At 43.5% G+C, this 18189-nt stretch overlaps 1 protein-coding gene across 2 annotated transcripts in view; it reads right to left on the bottom strand.

The window, feature by feature from the left end:
* Window positions 1-11850: 11850 nt before the first annotated feature.
* Window positions 11851-18189, bottom strand: part of CLEC3B (C-type lectin domain family 3 member B) — a 55201-nt gene continuing 48862 nt past the window's right edge. For both annotated transcript variants that reach the window (XM_069730152.1, XM_069730153.1), the window contains exon 3: window positions 11851-12505. In XM_069730152.1, the coding sequence (XP_069586253.1) occupies window positions 12105-12505 (401 nt within the window). In that variant the 3' untranslated portion in view covers window positions 11851-12104. The remainder of the gene's footprint in view (window positions 12506-18189) is intronic.

The raw sequence follows: 18189 nt of genomic DNA, 5'->3' as shown, positions 1-18189 counted from the left end.
CCCACAAAGCTGATCAAATCTTGAAGTTGTCCAAAGATATCATATTGATGACCTATTCATATTCTTTTCAAAAGGAGCTGTTCTGCAGTACGCAGCAGCTTCCGCGCTTTGCAGCTCCGTTCAATGTATTTATATCCGGTTGGCACTGGAGCTTAAAGCACCTGTTTGGTGGAGTTGTCGTGTGTCAGGTCTTCACTAGTGATGAGCGAATGTGCTCGAATAACATCTTATCTGAGCATGCTCGTATATTATGTTCGAGTCTCCGCGGCTGCATGTTTTGCAGCTGTTAGACAGCCTGAACATATGTAGGTATTCCCTAACAAATAGGCAATCCCCACATGTTTTGTGTCTGTCTACCAGCCACAAGTCATACAACAGGGACTCGAACATAATATGCAAGTAAATAATTCTTTCTATGACGTAAAACTTTTTTTAAAAACAGACATGGAAATGCTTTATCTTACATTCATTATTACTATGGGCTGTGCATTATACTACATGGATGACTATGGGCTGTGCATTATACTATAAAGATGACTATGGGCTGTGCATTACACTACATGCATGACTATGGGCTGTGCATTATACCATATGGAGGACTATGAAGGGCGCATCATACTATATGAAGAATTATGAGGTGCTTTATACTATATGGAGCATTATGGACTATGCATTATACCATGTTTTTTTTCTAATCATTACAGAACAGTGGCAGAACATGGGACATAAACCACGATGAGTGATCTAAATCACAGGATGGAGAATATATATATATATATATTTGGAGTTATATTCACTCATGGTAGCATGAGATGGACTCTACAACCCACACAAGTGCCTCAGGCAGTGCAGCTCATCCAGGATGGCACATCAATGTGAGCTGTGGCAAGAGGGTTTGCTGTGTCAGTTAGCATAGTGGCCAGAGGCTGGAGGCGCTACCAGGAGACAGGCCAGTACACCAGGAGACATGGAGGGGGCTGTAGGAGGGCAACAACCCAGCAGCAGGACCGCTATCTCAGCCTTTGTGCAAGGAGGAACAGGAGAAGCACTGCCAGAGCGCTGCAAAATGACCTCCAGCAGGCCACAAAAGTGCATGTGTGTGCACAAACGGTTAGAAACTGATTCCATGAGGATGGTCTGAGTGCCTGACGTCCACAGACAGGGGTTGTGCTGACAGCCCAACACCGTGCAGGATGCTTGCCATTTGCCACAGAACACCAGGATTGGCAAATTCGCCACTGGCGCCCTGTGCTCTTCACAGATGAGCACATGTGAAAGACGTGACAGAACCTGGAGACGCCATGGAGAGCGATCTGCTGCCTGTGACATCCTTCAGCATGACCAGTTTAACAGTGGGTCAGTAAGGGTGTGGGGTGGCATTTCTTTGAAGGGCCGCACAGCCCACCATGTGCTTGCCAAAGGTAGCCTGACTGGCACTAGGTACCGAGATGAGATCCTCAGACCCCTTGTGAGACCATATGCTGGTGCGGTTGGCCCTGGGTTCCTCCTAATGCAGGACAATGCCTGACTTCATGTGGCTGGAGTGTGTCAGCAGTTCCTGCAAGATGAAGGCATTGAAGCTATAGACTGGCCCACCCGTTCCCCAGACCTGAATCCGATTGAACATATCTGGGACATCATGTCTCACACCATCCACCAACATCATGTTGCACCACAGACTGTCCAGGAGTTGGCGGATGCTTTAGTCCAGGTCTGGGAGGAGATCCCTAAGGAGACCATCCACCGCCTGATCAGGAGCATGCCCAGGCGTTGTATGGAGGTCATACAGGCACATGGAGGCCACACACACTACTGAGCATCATTTCCTTGTCTTGAGGCATTTCCACTGAAGTTCAATCAGCCTGTAACTTCATTTTCCACTTTGATTTTAAGCATCATTCCAACTCCAGACCTCTGTGGGATGTTAGTTGTGATTTAGGTTGATCATTTTAGGTTTTATTGTTCTCAACACATTCCACTATGTAATGAATATAGATTTCCAACAGGAATATTTCGTTCAGTGATATCTAGGATGTGGGATCCTTCACACTCTAGTTACGTTACTGTGTGACATGTTACCTTTAAACACTTTCAGAAAATTCATGCCCACAATGGCAATATTAAAGTCAATTCTTATTTATGGAGATTACTTCATTTGGAGATTCTGAGTTGCAGGAATGCTAAACCTGTGCCAAAAGGGATTAGGGTGGATTTCACAGAGCCGCACCCACTTAGATCCATCATCTCACTATGTTAGTATGTTTTTAAGGGCTCCTTTTCACTTGCGAGAAATACGTGTGAGTCTCGCATGTTAAAACCAAGCTCTAGTGCCGACACTTGAGAGCGGAGCGTGCAGCTCCATGTGTTGCTATGCAGTCGCACGCTCCGCTCTGGAGTGCTGGCGCCAGAGCTTGGTTTTAACATGAGAGACTCGGACGTATTTCTCGCAAGTGAAAAGGAACCCTAAAAGTGAATATTTCCTCTGATAGATCTACCATATAAAATCTAAAACTGTATCTTATTTGATTCCAAATGTGCAAAACTGCGGATTCCAAAACTATTCATGATTAAAGGAAATTAAATATATTCTAAAAATACAAAGCGCATAACGTCAGTTTAGCTGCTACCAGAGGACACATCTGGCACACAGTGGTTCCTCGCCTCTGTTTACCTCACTCTCCATGTCAAATATCTTTCTATCTGAAAATACTTTGCAGGTGGCATTTACTATATCATATATGTAAAGTATGAAACTTAATTTAATTACAGAGATCAAACACTGTAAATCATCTCACATATGTGCCACATCTGTATGAAATTTATCACTGCTAGAACGGCCTATGGGAATGCACAGAGCCACCTCCAATGTGAAGATATGGGAGACATATCAAAAGAGGTTGCTGACAGTGCCAGACATTGAAAATCTTTCTAGCTGTTTGTTATGCTGATGTCATCCATCTGCTAGGAAGCTGTATTACTGACTTGTGCAGTAGGCTAGGGGGCTCACAGCAGAGAAAGTCCCTCACATGTATGGAGCTGTAAACAGGTCTGCAGGTACAACGGCACAGAGATGAAGGTGCAGGGTTACATGATCCAAGTGATTATTCATTTACAACAAACTATTTAAGAAGAGAAATTAAATATCTAAGGCTACATTCACACCTTCAGAATTTGGTCAGTTTTTTACCTCAGTAGAAAAATGTCACCACTTCTGTATTTATCACCCACTCCTGGTTGTGGCTTACAAATACTGAGGTAAAATACAGATCAAATACTGATCGCGTGACCGTAGGTTTAAAGTCTAATGATTTAGCAGAAACGTTAAACTAGTTCACAATACTTAGCTGCATCATTCCTGGTCTGTTTGTGTAGAGGGAAAGACCATTAAAGTTGGACAGACTGTGTCTATGCATTGCCTGTGCTTCTCTGTGAGTGGAAACTACTAGAGATGAGCAAGCACTAAATTGCTTGGATACTTATTATAATGACAAAATGTTAAAAATATTTTCAAAAATATATATATAATTTAAGTAAACCAATATTGATTTTTGATTAAATATCTAGATGGTAGTATATTGCCCAGCTATGTAGTATATTGGCCAGTCACGTAGTATATTGCCAAGCCACGTAGTATATTGCACAGCCACGTAGTATATAATAATAATAATCTTTATTTTTATATAGTGCTAACATATTCCGCAGCGCTTTACAGGTTGCACACATTGTCACTGTCACCGATGGGGCTCACAATCTAAATTCCCTATCAGTATGTCTTTGGAATGTGGGAGGAAACCGGAGTGCCCGGAGGAAACCCACGCAAACACGGAGAGAACATGCAAACTCTTTGCAGATATTGTCCTTGGTGGGGTTTGAACCCAGGACTCCAGCGCTGCAAGGCTGCTGTGCTAACCACTGCGCCACCATGCTTGCCCAGTCACGTAGTATATTGCCCAGCAATGTAGTATATTGCCCAGCCACGTAGTATATTGCACAGCCACGTAGTATGTAGTATATTGGTCAGCTGCGTAGTATATCGCCCAGTCACGTAGTATATTGCCCAGCCAAGTAGTATATTGCCCAGCCACGTAGTATATTGCACAGCCACATAGTATGTTGCATATTGGTCAGCCACGTAGTATATTGCCCAGTAATCTATATATATAATTGTCTAAGGGTTTTTCCGTCTGTCTGTCTGTCTGTCTGTTCTGGAAATCCCACGTCTCTGATTGGTCGAGGCCGCCAGGCCTCAACCAATCAGCGACGGGCACAGTATCGACGTAGAAATCCTGCGTCTCTGATTGGTCGAGGCCACCAGGCCTCGACCAATCAGCAACGGGCACAGTGACGATGATGTCATAAAGGACGTAGAAATCCCACATTTCTGATTCAGCGACGGGCACAGTATCGACGTAGATGTCATATTGGTTGCCATGGCGACGATGATGTCATAAAGATTGCCTCATCATTGTCCATATACTACGGGGGCATGCATATTCTAGAATACCCAATGCGTTAGAATCGGGCCACAATCTAGTCTACTATATAATTGTCTAAGGGTCACTTCCGTCTGTCCTTCTGTCTGTCTGTCTGTCACGGTTATTCATTCGCTGATTGGTCTCGCCAGCTGCCTGTCATGGCTTCCGCGACCAATCAGCGACAGGCACAGTCCGGAAGAAAATGGCCGCTCCTTACTCCCCGCAGTCAGTGCCTGTCACCGCTAACACAGGGTAACGCCGGCGGTAACGGACCACGTTATGCCGCGGGTAACGCACTCCATTACCGGCGCTATTAACCCTGTGTGTCCCCAACTTTTTACTATTGACGCTGCCTATGCGGCATCAATAGAAAAAATTTAATGTTAAAAATAATAATAATAATAAAAAAAACTGCTATACTCACCTTCCGACACCAAAAGAGCACAGCGAGGTCAAAAATACTTTGTTGTAAAGAAGTCACAGTAAATGAGCAAGTGCTGGTCAAAAAATGAAAAAAATACAGGGTATTTAGTTAATACGTTTTTTTGCAAACAAATGTATATTAAGCTGCTCCACCAATCGCCAAGGTATACCCATAATAGAGCAGTCCTATCTAATGTACATAATCCCTATCTGATGTATTAAAAACCTGATCATCTGTATAGTATCTGTATAAGCAGGGTTCAGAGAGAAAATATACATGTGGACATCGAGGGTGGAACAGCTTCCATGCAAATGGCCCACAGAGGAGTGGTGGACTCCCCAGTCTTGTAGAAACAAGAAAACAATTATAGAACCAAAAACACATGGGCTACTTGCACAGTGAACAAGTCTGTAGAAACCTGTTCACACCACCAAGAAACCTGAAGACACCAAAAGAGCACAGCGAGGTCAAAAATACTCTGTTGTAAAGAAGTCACAGTAAATGAGCAAGTGCTGGTCAAAAAATGAAAAAAATACAGGGTATTTAGTTAATACGTTTTTTTGCAAACAAACACAGAGTATTTTTGACCTCGCTGTGCTCTTTTGGTGTCTTCAGGTTTCTTGGTGGTGTGAACAGGTTTCTACAGACTTGTTCACTGTGCAAGTAGCCCATGTGTTTTTGGTTCTATAATTGTTTTCTTGCTTCTACAAGACTGGGGAGTCCACCACTCCTCTGTGGGCCATTTGCATGGAAGCTGTTCCACCCTCGATGTCCACATGTATATTTTCTCTCTGAACCCTGCTTATACAGATACTATACAGATGATCAGGTTTTTAATACATCAGATAGGGATTATGTACATTAGATAGGACTGCTCTATTATGGGTATACCTTGGCGATTGGTGGAGCAGCTTAATATACATTTGTTTGCAAAAAAACGTATTAACTAAATACCCTGTATTTTTTTCATTTTTTGACCAGCACTTGCTCATTTACTGTGACTTCTTTACAACAGAGTATTTTTGACCTCGCTGTGCTCTTTTGGTGTCTTCAGGTTTCTTGGTGGTGTGAACAGGTTTCTACAGACTTGTTCACTGTGCAAGTAGCCCATGTGTTTTTGGTTCTATACTCACCTTCCGTTGCAGCTCGTGCCCGCTGCCATCTTCCGTTGCAGGTTCTGGTGGCAGAAGGACCTGCCATGATGTCACGGTCATGTGACGGCGACTTCATCACAGGCCCTGCGCGCCTGCGCTACAAAGACCTGCCATGACGTCACGGTCATGTGACCGCGACATCATCACAGGTCCTGCGCTAATACCAACCCTGGGACCGAAACCTGCCGTGGACTACAAGGGCTCCCTCGGAAAGATGAGTATATGTTTATTTTTTATTTTTTCACCTGTGACAAACCTGGCTGGGCAATATACTACGTGACTGGCCAATATACTGCGTGGCTCTGTGCTGTATACTACGTCACTGGGCAATATACTACGTGGCTGCGCAATATACTATGTAACTAGGCAATTTTCCAAAAGAGTCTTCTGGTATTGCACCATTTTAACCCCTTAATGACCAGATGTATTTTTGGCTTTGCATTTTCAGTTTTTGTTCTCCTCCTTCCCAGACCCATAACTTTTATACTTTTTTACTTTTTGGTCAAAACTGCCATGTGAGGGCTTGTTTTTGTGGGACAAGTTGTACTTTTGAATGACATCATTGATTTTACCATATCGTGTACTGGAAAACAGGAATAAAATTCCAAGTGTGGTGAAATTGCAAAAAAAAAGTGCAATCCCACAGTTGTTTTTGTTTTTTCACCATGTTCAGTAAATGCTAAAACTAACCTGACATTGATTCTCCACGTCATTACAAGCTCATAGACACCAAACATGTCTAGATTAATTTTTATTTAAAAGGTGAAAAAAATTCCAAAGTTTGTGAAAAAAAAAAATTGCCATTTTCCAATACCCATAGCGTCTCCATTTTTCGTGATCTTGGGTTGGGTAAAGGCTTATTTTTTGCATGCCGAGCTGACATTTTTAATGATACCATTTTGGTGCAGAAACAATCCTTTTATCATCCATTATTGTATTTTAATGCAATGTTGCGGCGATCAAAAAAATGTAATTCTGTCGTTTTTAATTTTTTCTCGTTACGCCGTTTAGCTATCGGGTTACCATATTTTTCGGACAATAACATGCACTTTTTTCCCAAAAAAATTTTGGGGAAAATTGGGGTGCATCTTATGGTCACAATATACTTAAAGTTTGCGGTGATCTCGCTCCCATTCAGCGGCGCTCGGTGCTGTGCGGCAGTTTTGGGCGGTCCTCGGTGCTACGCGGTACTCCGGGGACATGGTGCAGCAGTTTCGGCAGTCCTTGGTGCTGCAGACGGGGCTCTGGTGACATTATGTGAAAGCCCAAAGCCCCGCAGTTCTATTCCCTTGCCTTGATGTCGTGGCATGCAAAGTGGCCGCCAGAGGCGGAGCATGTGCAAATTCAGATCTCAGTTCCGAGATCTCGGAACGAGATCTCATTGCTGAGATCTCAATCTGAGCCTGGGGAATCAATCAATCCTCCAAGAAAATAGCCGCTGGAGGCGGCGCATGTGCAGATTGAGATCTCGGTTCCGAGATCTCGTCTTCCAAGATTTCGGAACGAGATCTCATTGCTGAGATCTCAATCTGCGCCTGGGGAATCAATCAGTCCTCCTAGAAAATAGCCGCCAGAGGCGGCGCATGTGCAGATTGAGATCTCGGCTTAGACCTCAATCTGCGCATGTGTCGACTCCAGCGGTCATTTTCCCGGTTGTCACAGCATCAAGGCAAGGCTATAGAACTGCAGAACTTTAGGCTTTCACATAATGTAGCCGCAGCCCCCTACAGCACCGAGGACCACTGAAACTGTCACACCATGTCCCCGGAGCCCCGCACAACACCGAGCACCTCTGAAACTGCCGTACCATGTCTCCAGAGCAAGGCAAGATTGCCTTGCGCAGGCGTGTACTACGGAGGACAGAGAATGAACTTCAATCCAATATTGTGGCCAGCATGCAGCCAGCGGGTAAGGAAAGGGTGAATCAAACACCCGAAAACTCCGCCCGTATGACCCAAAACCGGTCCCGCCAAATTCAGGTGAAAGGTTCCCTTTAAGCAGACAATAACCACATTAGTAAGGGCATGTGTGATGTTCCTGGACACATGCTGGTACAAGGCGGGGACAAATAGTGGCTGTTGCGGATCGAGTACCAAGGAACCTAATTTGTGCACCTGTAGCAGGACAATATTTTGTTTTTTTATATTTCAAAGCAAAGAAATTTCACACAAAGTTCTAGAGCAGGGGTCTCAAAGTGCATTCCTCGAGGGCCTCAAACCATGCGTGTTTTCAAGATTTCCTTAGCATTGCACAAGGTGCTGGAATCATTCTGCGCAGGTGATTAAATTATCACCTGTGCAATACAAGGAAATCCTGAAAACAGGACCTGTTTGCAGCCCTCGAGGAATGCAGTTTGAGACCTCTGTTCTAGAGTATATATGACAATAGTCAATTTTTGAGCAACCAGATTTGTACATATATAGCAGGTCAATTTTTTTTTTTATTTCAAACCAACAAAATTTCACACAAACCAGGTTTTACAGTATATATGAGACTGGTAAATTTTTGGAAGAAAAATATTTTGTTAACTGTACCAAGCCAAGTGATTTTTGCAAATTATGTTAAACTACTTTCCGTAGAGGAAAATGTCACCAAAGCAACTAATAGTTTTGTTGCAAACTGTGTTTGTCACATGAAAGATGCAAAATCCATTATAGGTATCCCATTATCTACAATGGTGTCTGGTTAGTTTCAATTAGGGTATCAAACAAATGATTGAACACCTTAATTGAAACCCACTGGCAACCATTATAGTTAAGCTATGTTAATTCCATAACTATCCTTGGGTCTGACATTATGATATAAGGTGGCAGGTTTGAATATACCTATTTGCCACATGTATTGTCTAAATTGTCCACAAGCAATGAATGATTATATATCTACTAAATGGTGGCCCGATTCTAACGCATCGGGTATTCTAGAATATGTATGTATGTACAGTATGTACGTCGCACTGTGAGTGGGGATTAAATTCCGCGCCAATATCGCTGATTGGTCGCGCCCGGCTGGCCAATCAGCGAAGCGTGGTTCAAATCTGTCACCAATTTGCGGCCGGACTGCACCTGTCGCTGATTGGTCGTGGCTGGCCGGGCACAACCAATGACCGAAGCGGTGTTTAAACACCGCGCCAATATAGCTGATTAGTCGCGGCCGGTCGTGAGCTACCAATCACTGAAGCGGTGTTTAAATCCCGCACCAATATCACTGATTGGTCACGGCTGGCCGAGCACGACCAATAACCGAATTGGTGTTTAAATACCGCGCCAATATCGCTTATTGGTCGCGCCCGGCCGGGTGCGATCAATCAGCGAAGCGTGGCTTAAATTCCGTGTCAATTCGTGGCTGGACTGCATCTGTTGCTGATTGGTCGCAGGATGTAGGGGGTTCGGGGTGCTGGAGGATTTGGGGTGCAGGATATAGTACAGCCACGTAGTATATAACACAGCCACGTAGTATATAGCACAGCCAAGTAGTATGTAGTATATAGCACAGCAACGTAGTATATAGCACAGCCACGTAGTATATAGCAGCCCTGAAGTATATAGCAGCCACATAGTATATAGCACAGCCACGTAGTATATAGCACAGCCACGTACTATATAACACAGCCACATAGTATATAGCACAGCCACATAGTATATAACACAGCCCACGTACTATATAACACAGACAGCCACGTAGTATACAGCAGCCATGTAGTATATAGCACAGCCCGTAGTATATAGCACAGCCACATAGTATATAGCACAGCCACATAGTATATAACACAGACAGCCACGTAGTATATAGCACAGCACGTAGTATATAGCACAGCCACATAGTATATAGCACAGCCACGTAGTATATAGCAGCCACATAGTATATAGCAGCCACATAGTATATAGCAGCCACATAGTATATAGCAGTCACGTAGTACATAGCAGTCACATATTATATAGCACAGCCACGTAGTATATAGCAGCCATGTTGTATATATCACAGCCACATAGTATATAGCACAGCCACTTAGTATATAACACAGCCCACATAGTATATAGCACAGCCCAAGCAGTATATAGCACAGCCCAGGCAGTATATTACACAGCCACGTAGTATATAGCACAGCCATGTAGTATATAGCAGCCACGTATATAGCAGCCACATAGTATGTAGCACAGCCACATAGTATATAGCAGCCATGTAGTATATAGCACAGCCACGTAGTATATAGCAGCCACATAGTATGTAGTAGCCACATAGTATATAGCACAGCCACATGGTATATAGCAACCACGTAGTATATAACAGAGCCCACGCAGTAAATAACACAGCCCACGCAGTATATAACACTGCCCACGTAGTATATATCAGTCACACAGTATATAACATAGCCCACGTAGTATACAGCAGTGTGGGCACCATATCTCTGTTAAAAAAATAATTAAAATAAAAAAGTTATATACTCACCCTCCGGCGTCCGCTTGAGTGGCGAGGCTGCTGCCAGCTTCCGTTGCCAGCGATGCATTGCAAAATTACTCAGATGACTTAGCGCTGACAGGGGGGAGTATGGAGGGGGCACTGACTGCAGGGGAATAGGGAGCGGCCATTTCGCGGCTGGACTGTGCCCGTCACTGATTGGTCGCGGTCGCTGGCCGCAACCAATCAGCGACTTGGAATTTCCATGACAGACAAACAGACAGACAGACGGAAGTGCCCCTTAGACAATTATGTATATAGATCTTTGAAATTGCACTGCCTATTGAGCCTCACTCCTAAAGTAAACCACTTTTTTTTTAATTTGATGGTATTTTTGGGTGAAAAAGGTAACTGCTCTATTGGAACTGGTTGTCAGAGCTTTTTACCTGACCCATCAAAAGGAGGGGAGTACATTAGGGGTCCTGTTAACTTAGTCTCTGACCCGTTTCTTTGCTTGGAGGCTGAGTGGTGGGCATGGGAAGCAGGGGGTGAGGGTGGTTTGCGTCATCTGCCTAAGGTGCTACAATACCTTGTCCCAGGCCTGGTTGGCTGTACAATATAGCTAACATCTTCTGTTTATGGTGTGGGCTCAACTCCCAAGTCATCTTCACACACTTGCACCAGAAGAATGACTAAGGCTACGTTCACATTTGGGTTGTTGTGTGCTGTGTCGGCGACACAACGCACAACGCACACAAAAACGCATGCAAAACGCTGCGTTTTGTGACGCATGCGTGCATTTTTATAGCGCAAAAAAAATGCAGCAAGCAGCGTCCTCTGCGCCCTGACGCTTGCGCCCAAAAAACGCATGCGTCACAAAACGCAACAAAACGCATGTCCATGCGCCCCTCATGTTAAATATAGGGGAGCATGGCGCATGCGTCGCCGAGGTTGCGCCCGACGCACCGCAAATGTGAACGTAGCCATATGTCTAATATGTATTGACACATTGTGAAGGGGTTTATTCAACATTTGGACCCAGTGCTGACACCTGGGACCCACGCTAGTCAGCTGTTAGAAGGTCCTTTGCCCTCTGCAAGTAAATACAGAGCTGTAAAACCACAGCACTTGTAGCAGCCATTCTCAGTTATTGCAGCTCAGGTTCCATTGAAGTTACTACAGAGTACAAAGTTGGGATGTTCCTGCTCACGGTTATCAGTTAATCAGTAGGGGTGCTCTGTTTGGTATTAAAGGCCTGTACTTATGATCAACCAATATCAGGAGCCTTGGACAGCCTGTTTCAGGGGCAATAAAATCCATTATAATAGCAAACATGAACATTATCTTTACAATAGTCTGAGTAGTTATGTAATCCACCAAAGAAAAACATGAAACCATAATATGAACATACAACTAAAACTTTATTTCTCGTTTTTTTTCTTTTACATAATGGAATTTCTGACAGCACCTGACATTAATAACTTCCACTGTCAATAAGCTATATACAATATATAATGCAAATAAATATACATGTGGCAGCAAGTTAAAGTCTGGGTCTAGTCTATCAGTAATATACTTACACTAAGCGTTAGGTTTCATTCATTCTAGTTAGAGCTCGTAAGCGTGGCTAGCTTAGTATGATAGGAATGCTGGCAGCTAAACAATTGCAAACTGGCACACGAAGGGCAGGGTCTCTCTGCAGTTTTTATCAAACCACTTACCAATAGCAACAGCAGAGAGAGATGCACAGTTCTCTTGCTTGCCGCCATCAGGCTGAGTGGTTATTTCTGTTTCCCAATGTTTAAAGGATATGCGACTACCGGTCATATCAACCCAGGATCCTTCATTAGCCATATCATTAATGCCTATCCACACCTCTGAACCAGAACCTAAGCTCTTACGGACATAATCGTATAATGCATCGTTTTCATCTCCGTTCTCCGGAGAACTCAGAGTTCCACCTTGTGAAATGCAGGCGTCACTGGCTTCGTGGTAAGTCTTTGCTTCGGGAAAGGACAGGAAACATTTGCTTAAAGCCTTGGACCCCTTAAGGCAAACTAGAAATATAATAAGATTCGAATAAATTTACATGAAATAAAATTCAATAGCAATTAAAAAAAACATCTTTTTATAGCTCTTGTTTTGCAGCTTTTTTATTTTGCAGAAAAAAGTAACATTTTCTGTTGTCTTGTCTTGTTTTTTTTTGTGTGGCCATTGTTGAATAATATTTCAATACCTGATTCTTTTTTGGTAGGGTTGTTTGTGATTTTCACATTGCAAATCATGTAATTCATAGATCAAATGATTTAAAAATTTCTTAGAATAATATGATATGTAATGTGAAAAACGAACAAAAAAAACTTTATTTATCTTTATGTGTTTTGTTAAAGCTGATCACTTACCAGATTTCACAATACAATCTTCATACATTAATGAATAGATCTCTTAGGCTTTATGAGACCAGCATACTTACTTTAAAACACCATCTCAAACTGGCTGTATAATCATTTTTGAAAGTTTTACTGTCTGATAATAAAAATGGCATTTTAGTAGAATCTGTAGGTGGATCAGATAGAAAAATGCTTATTTTAACCCCATAAAGATCAAGCCACTTTTGGCCTTAAAAATAATCTGTCAGTAGGATCAACCTTCCTAAGACATCAATATGGGCATGCAGGTTATAGCGAGTCGAATGAAATGATACCTTGATATCTGTGAACCAATGTTTTATTCTAGAGAAATCCAAATTTTTTGTGAAAGGATTGTCCACTACGTTGACAACCCCTTCTTGATCTGAATGTTTGGCTCGGATAAAATAAAACACTTATACGCACCTCCCATGATTGTGCTATTCCAGCAGTGTCGGCACTCGTGGTCCCAAGGCTCTCATGCGGTTAGGACAAGTGAGCCCGGCGCCCAATCAGCACTGGATTCACTGTCTCTGCCTTCGGTCAAATCGAGCATGAACAGGAAGCCTGGGCTGCGGCTGCTCTATGAATTCCTCTTGATGTTCGATTTGTCCGAAGGCGGAGACAGTGACGCCAGCGCTGATTTGGTGCAAGGCTCAAGTGTCATAACAACTGCGCGAGAGCCCCAGGGAACCCAAGTGCTGACTCCGCTGGAACAGCTCCGCCACATGAGGTGAGTATAAGTGTTTTTATTTTATCACTGCTAAACATTCAGATCAAGAAGAGGTTGTCCTAGTAGTGGACATCCCCTTTAATATATAAATTTGCATCCCTACCTTTGGATGAATCGAACATGAAGAGGAAGCCAAGAATGCAGCTGCTTTCTGACTTCCTCTTTATGTTAAACTCGTATGAAGGCGGGGACCGGGACCCCAGGCCTGATTGGGTACCATGCTTCATACAACCGAGAGCCCCGGGATCACGAGTGCCAACACCCCTGGAATGGTGCTGGCAAGGGAGGCGAGTATAAGCTTTTTATTTTATTGGGGCCAAAGTTTTAGATCAAGAAGGGATTGTCCTAGTAGTGGGCAACCCCGTAAATATCTATGGGCAGAACACTGATCTCCCTGAGAATCTGCCTCCAGAGCTTATGTTAAATGAAAGAAGGAGTTAACCAAGTAAGACATATAATAACTGACAGTCTGCTCTTCTGATCTACATGTGTAACACTGGTAATACAGTGGGAAAAAAGTATTTAGTCAGCCACCAATTGTGCAAGTTCTCCCACTTAGATAGATTAGAAAGGCCTGTAATTGACATCATAAGTAGACCACAACTATGAGAATCAAAATGAGAAAACAAATCTAGAAAATCACCTTGTCTGATTTAGCAAGATTTATTTTGCAAATTATGGTGGAAAATAAGTATTTGGTCACCTAAAACACAAGATTTCTGTCTCTCACAGACCTGTAACTTCTTTAAAAGGCTATGTCCTCCACTCATTACCTGTAGTAATGGCACCTGTTTGATCTTGTTATTAGCATAAAAGACATCTGTCCACAACCTCAAACAGTCACACTCCAAACTCCACTATGGTGAAGACCAAAAAGCTGTCGAAGGACACCAGAAACAAAATTGTAGCCCTGCACCAGGCTGGGAAGACTGAATCTGCAATAGGCAAGCAGCTTGGTGTGATGAAATCAATTGTGGGAGCAATAATAAGAAAATGTAAGACATACAGGACCACTGATAGTCTCCTGTTGTGAGTTCTGTTTTTGGGCTCCCTCTGGTGGTTACTGATGGTACTGGGTGACTTGTGTTCTCTGCGGTCTCTGGTGTCCACCTGTTCCATCAGGTTATGGGAGTTTCCTATTTAACCTGGCCTTTTTGTCATTTCCTCGCCAGCTATCAATGTAATCAGCGTGTCTTTTTACCTCTGCTCCCTGCGTCTGTTATCTTCAGGACAAGCTAAGTTTTGATTTTCCTGTTCCACGTTTTGCTTTATTTTTGTCTTAGTCCAGCTTGCTGATATGTGATTCCTTGCTGCTGGTTGCTCTAGTGGGCTGAAATTACTCCTCATGTTCCATGAGTTGGCACATGAGTTCAAGTAATTTCAGGATGGTTTTTTGAAGGGTTTTTCGCTGACCGCGCAGTTCACTTTTGTATCCTCTGCTATCTAGCTTTAGCGGGCCTCATTTTTGCTGATTCTATTTTCATAACTACGTATGTGCTTTCCTCTCGTTTCACCGTTATTACATGTGGGGGGCTGCTATTTCTGTGGGGTGTTTCTCTGGAGGCAAGTGAGGTCTGTGTTTCTTCTAATAGGGGAAGTTAATCCTTCGGCTGGCGCGAGACGTCTAGGAATCATCGTAGGCACGTTCCCCGGCTACTGCTAGTTGTGTGTTTAGGTTCAGGATCGCGGTCAGCTCAGGTTCCATCACCCTAGAGCTTGTTTTGTTTTTGTGCTTGTCCTTTTGTGATCCCCTGCCATTGGGATCATGACAGTCTCCCTTGATCTGGGCCCCCTCTCAAGATCTCACCCCGTGAGGTCAAAATGATCACAAGAACGGTGAGCAAAAATCCCAAAACCACACGGGGAGACCTAGTGAATGACCCTAGTGAATCACCCTAGAGCTTGTTTTGTTTTTGTGCTTGTCCTTTTGTGATCCCCTGCCATTGGGATCATGACAGTATAGCCGGCCCAAAAAAATTGGTCATCGTTTTGGCTGAAGTAGGAGGAAAAGTAGTCTGAGGAAGTTTTTTTTTTTTTTTTTTGTTTTCCCCTCCTCAGTGTTTGCTGCCTAGCCTTAATTGCAGCTTGGCCTTTTTTTTTCCTCCTCATAATCCTTGAATGGCTCTGACCTCAGCTGTTTATCATGGACGTCCAGAGTTTGGCTTCCAGCCTGAATAATCTTGCTGCTAAGGTTCAAAATATACAAGATTTTGTTGTACATACGCCTATGTCTGAACCTAGAATTCCTATCCCAGAGTTTTTTTTCTGGAGATAGATCTAGTTTTCTGAATTTTAGGAACAATTGCAAGTTGTTTCTTTCTTTGAAATCTCGCTCCTCTGGAGACCCTGCTCAGCAGGTCAAGATTGTTATATCTTTCCTGCGGGGTGACCCTCAGAATTGGGCATTTGCATTGGCACCAGGGGATCCTGCGTTGCTCAATGTGGATGCGTTTTTTCTGGCATTGGGTTTGCTCTATGAGGAACCTAACCTAGAGATTCAGGCTGAAAAAGCTTTATTGGCTCTCTCTCAGGGGCAAGATGAAGCAGAAATATATTGTCAAAAATTTCGGAAATGGTCAGTGCTTACTCAGTGGAATGAGTGCGCTCTGGCTGCAAAATTTAGAGATGGCCTTTCTGAGGCCATTAAAGATGTTATGGTGGGGTTCCCGGCGCCTACAGGTCTGAATGAGTCCATGACTATGGCTATTCAGATTGATCGGCGTTTACGGGAGCGCAAACCTGTGCACCATTTGGCGGTGTCTTCTGAACAGGCACCTGAGATAATGCAATGTGATAGAATTCAGTCCAGAAGTGAACGGCAAAATTATAGGCGGAAAAATGGATTGTGTTTTTATTGTGGTGATTCAGCTCATGTTATATCAGCATGCTCTAAACGCAGGTTTATAAGGTTGATAAGTCTGTTGCCATTGGTACTTTACAGTCTAAGTTCATTCTGTCTGTGACTCTGATTTGTTCATTATCATCCATTTCCGTCGATGCCTATGTGGATTCAGGCGCTGCCCTGAGTCTTATGGATTGGTCATTTGCCAATCGCTGTGGGTTTACTCTGGAACCTCTGGAAGTTCCTATTCCTTTGAAAGGAATTGACTCTACACCTTTGGCTATGAATAAACCTCAGTACTGGACACACGTGACCATGCGTATGACTCCCGTTCATCAGGAGGTGATTCGCTTCCTGGTACTGTATAATTTACATGATGTCTTAGTGCTTGGTCTGCCATGGTTACAAACTCATAACCCAGTCCTAGACTGGAAAACAATGTCTGTGTTAAGCTGGGGATGTCAGGGGGTTCATGATGATGCATCTCCGATTTCTATCGCTTCATCTACTCCTTCTGAGGTTCCGGTATTTTTGTCTGATTGTCGGGAGGTTTTTGAGGAGCCTAAGCTCAGTTCGCTTCCTCCTCACAGGGATTGCGATTGTGCTATAGATTTGATTCCTGGCAGTAAATTCCCTAAAGGTCGTTTGTTCAATCTGTCAGTGCCAGAGCATACTGCTATGCGGAATTATATTAAGGAGTCCTTGGAAAAGGGACATATCCGTCCATCTTCGTCCCCTTTGGGAGCAGGTTTTTTTTTCGTGGCCAAAAAAGATGGTTCCTTGAGGCCTTGCATAGATTATCGTCTTTTGAATAAGATTACAGTCAAATATCAGTATCCTTTGCCATTGTTAACTGATTTGTTCGCTCGCATTAAGGGGGCTAAATGGTTCACTAAGATTGATCTTCGGGGTGCGTATAATCTTGTGCGGATAAGGCAGGGTGATGAGTGGAAAACCGCATTTAATACGCCTGAGGGCCATTTCGAGTATTTGGTGATGCCTTTTGGACTTTCTAATGCTCCTTCTGTCTTCCAGTCTTTTATGCACGATATTTTCCGTGAATATCTGGATAAATTTATTATCGTGTATTTGGATGATGTTTTGGTTTTTTCTGATGACTGGGAGTCTCATGTTCAGCAGGTCAGGAAGGTGTTTCAGGTCCTGCGGGCCAATTCTTTGTTTGTAAAGGGTTCTAAATGTCTCTTTGGAGTCCAGAAGATTTCCTTTTTGGGGTATATTTTTTCCCCTTCTACTATTGAGATGGATCCCGTCAAGGTTCAGGCTATTTGTGACTGGACGCAGCCTACATCTCTTAAGAGTCTACAGAAGTTCTTGGGCTTTGCTAATTTTTATCGTCGCTTCATAACTAATTTTTCTAGTGTTGTTAAGCCTTTGACGGATTTGACTAAGAAGGGTGCTGATGTTACTGATTGGTCTCCTGCGGCTGTGGAGGCCTTTCAGGAACTTAAGCGCCGGTTTTCTTCTGCTCCTGTGTTGCGTCAGCCAGATACGTCGCTTCCTTTTCAGGTTGAGGTTGATGCTTCCGAGATCGGAGCAGGGGCGGTTTTGTCACAGAGAAGCTCCGATGGCTCAGTGATGAAGCCATGTGCGTTCTTTTCTAGAAAATTTTCACCCGCTGAACGGAATTATGATGTTGGTAATCGGGAGCTTTTGGCCATGAAGTGGGCATTTGAGGAGTGGTGTCATTGGCTTGAGGGTGCTAGACATCGTGTGCTGGTCTTGACTGATCACAAAAAT

Source organism: Ranitomeya imitator, chromosome 6, assembly GCF_032444005.1.
Source record: "Ranitomeya imitator isolate aRanImi1 chromosome 6, aRanImi1.pri, whole genome shotgun sequence".
NCBI lineage: Eukaryota > Metazoa > Chordata > Amphibia > Anura > Dendrobatidae > Ranitomeya > Ranitomeya imitator.
Note: the sequence above shows the minus strand (reverse complement) of the source record. Positions and strands in the feature narration are given on the sequence as shown.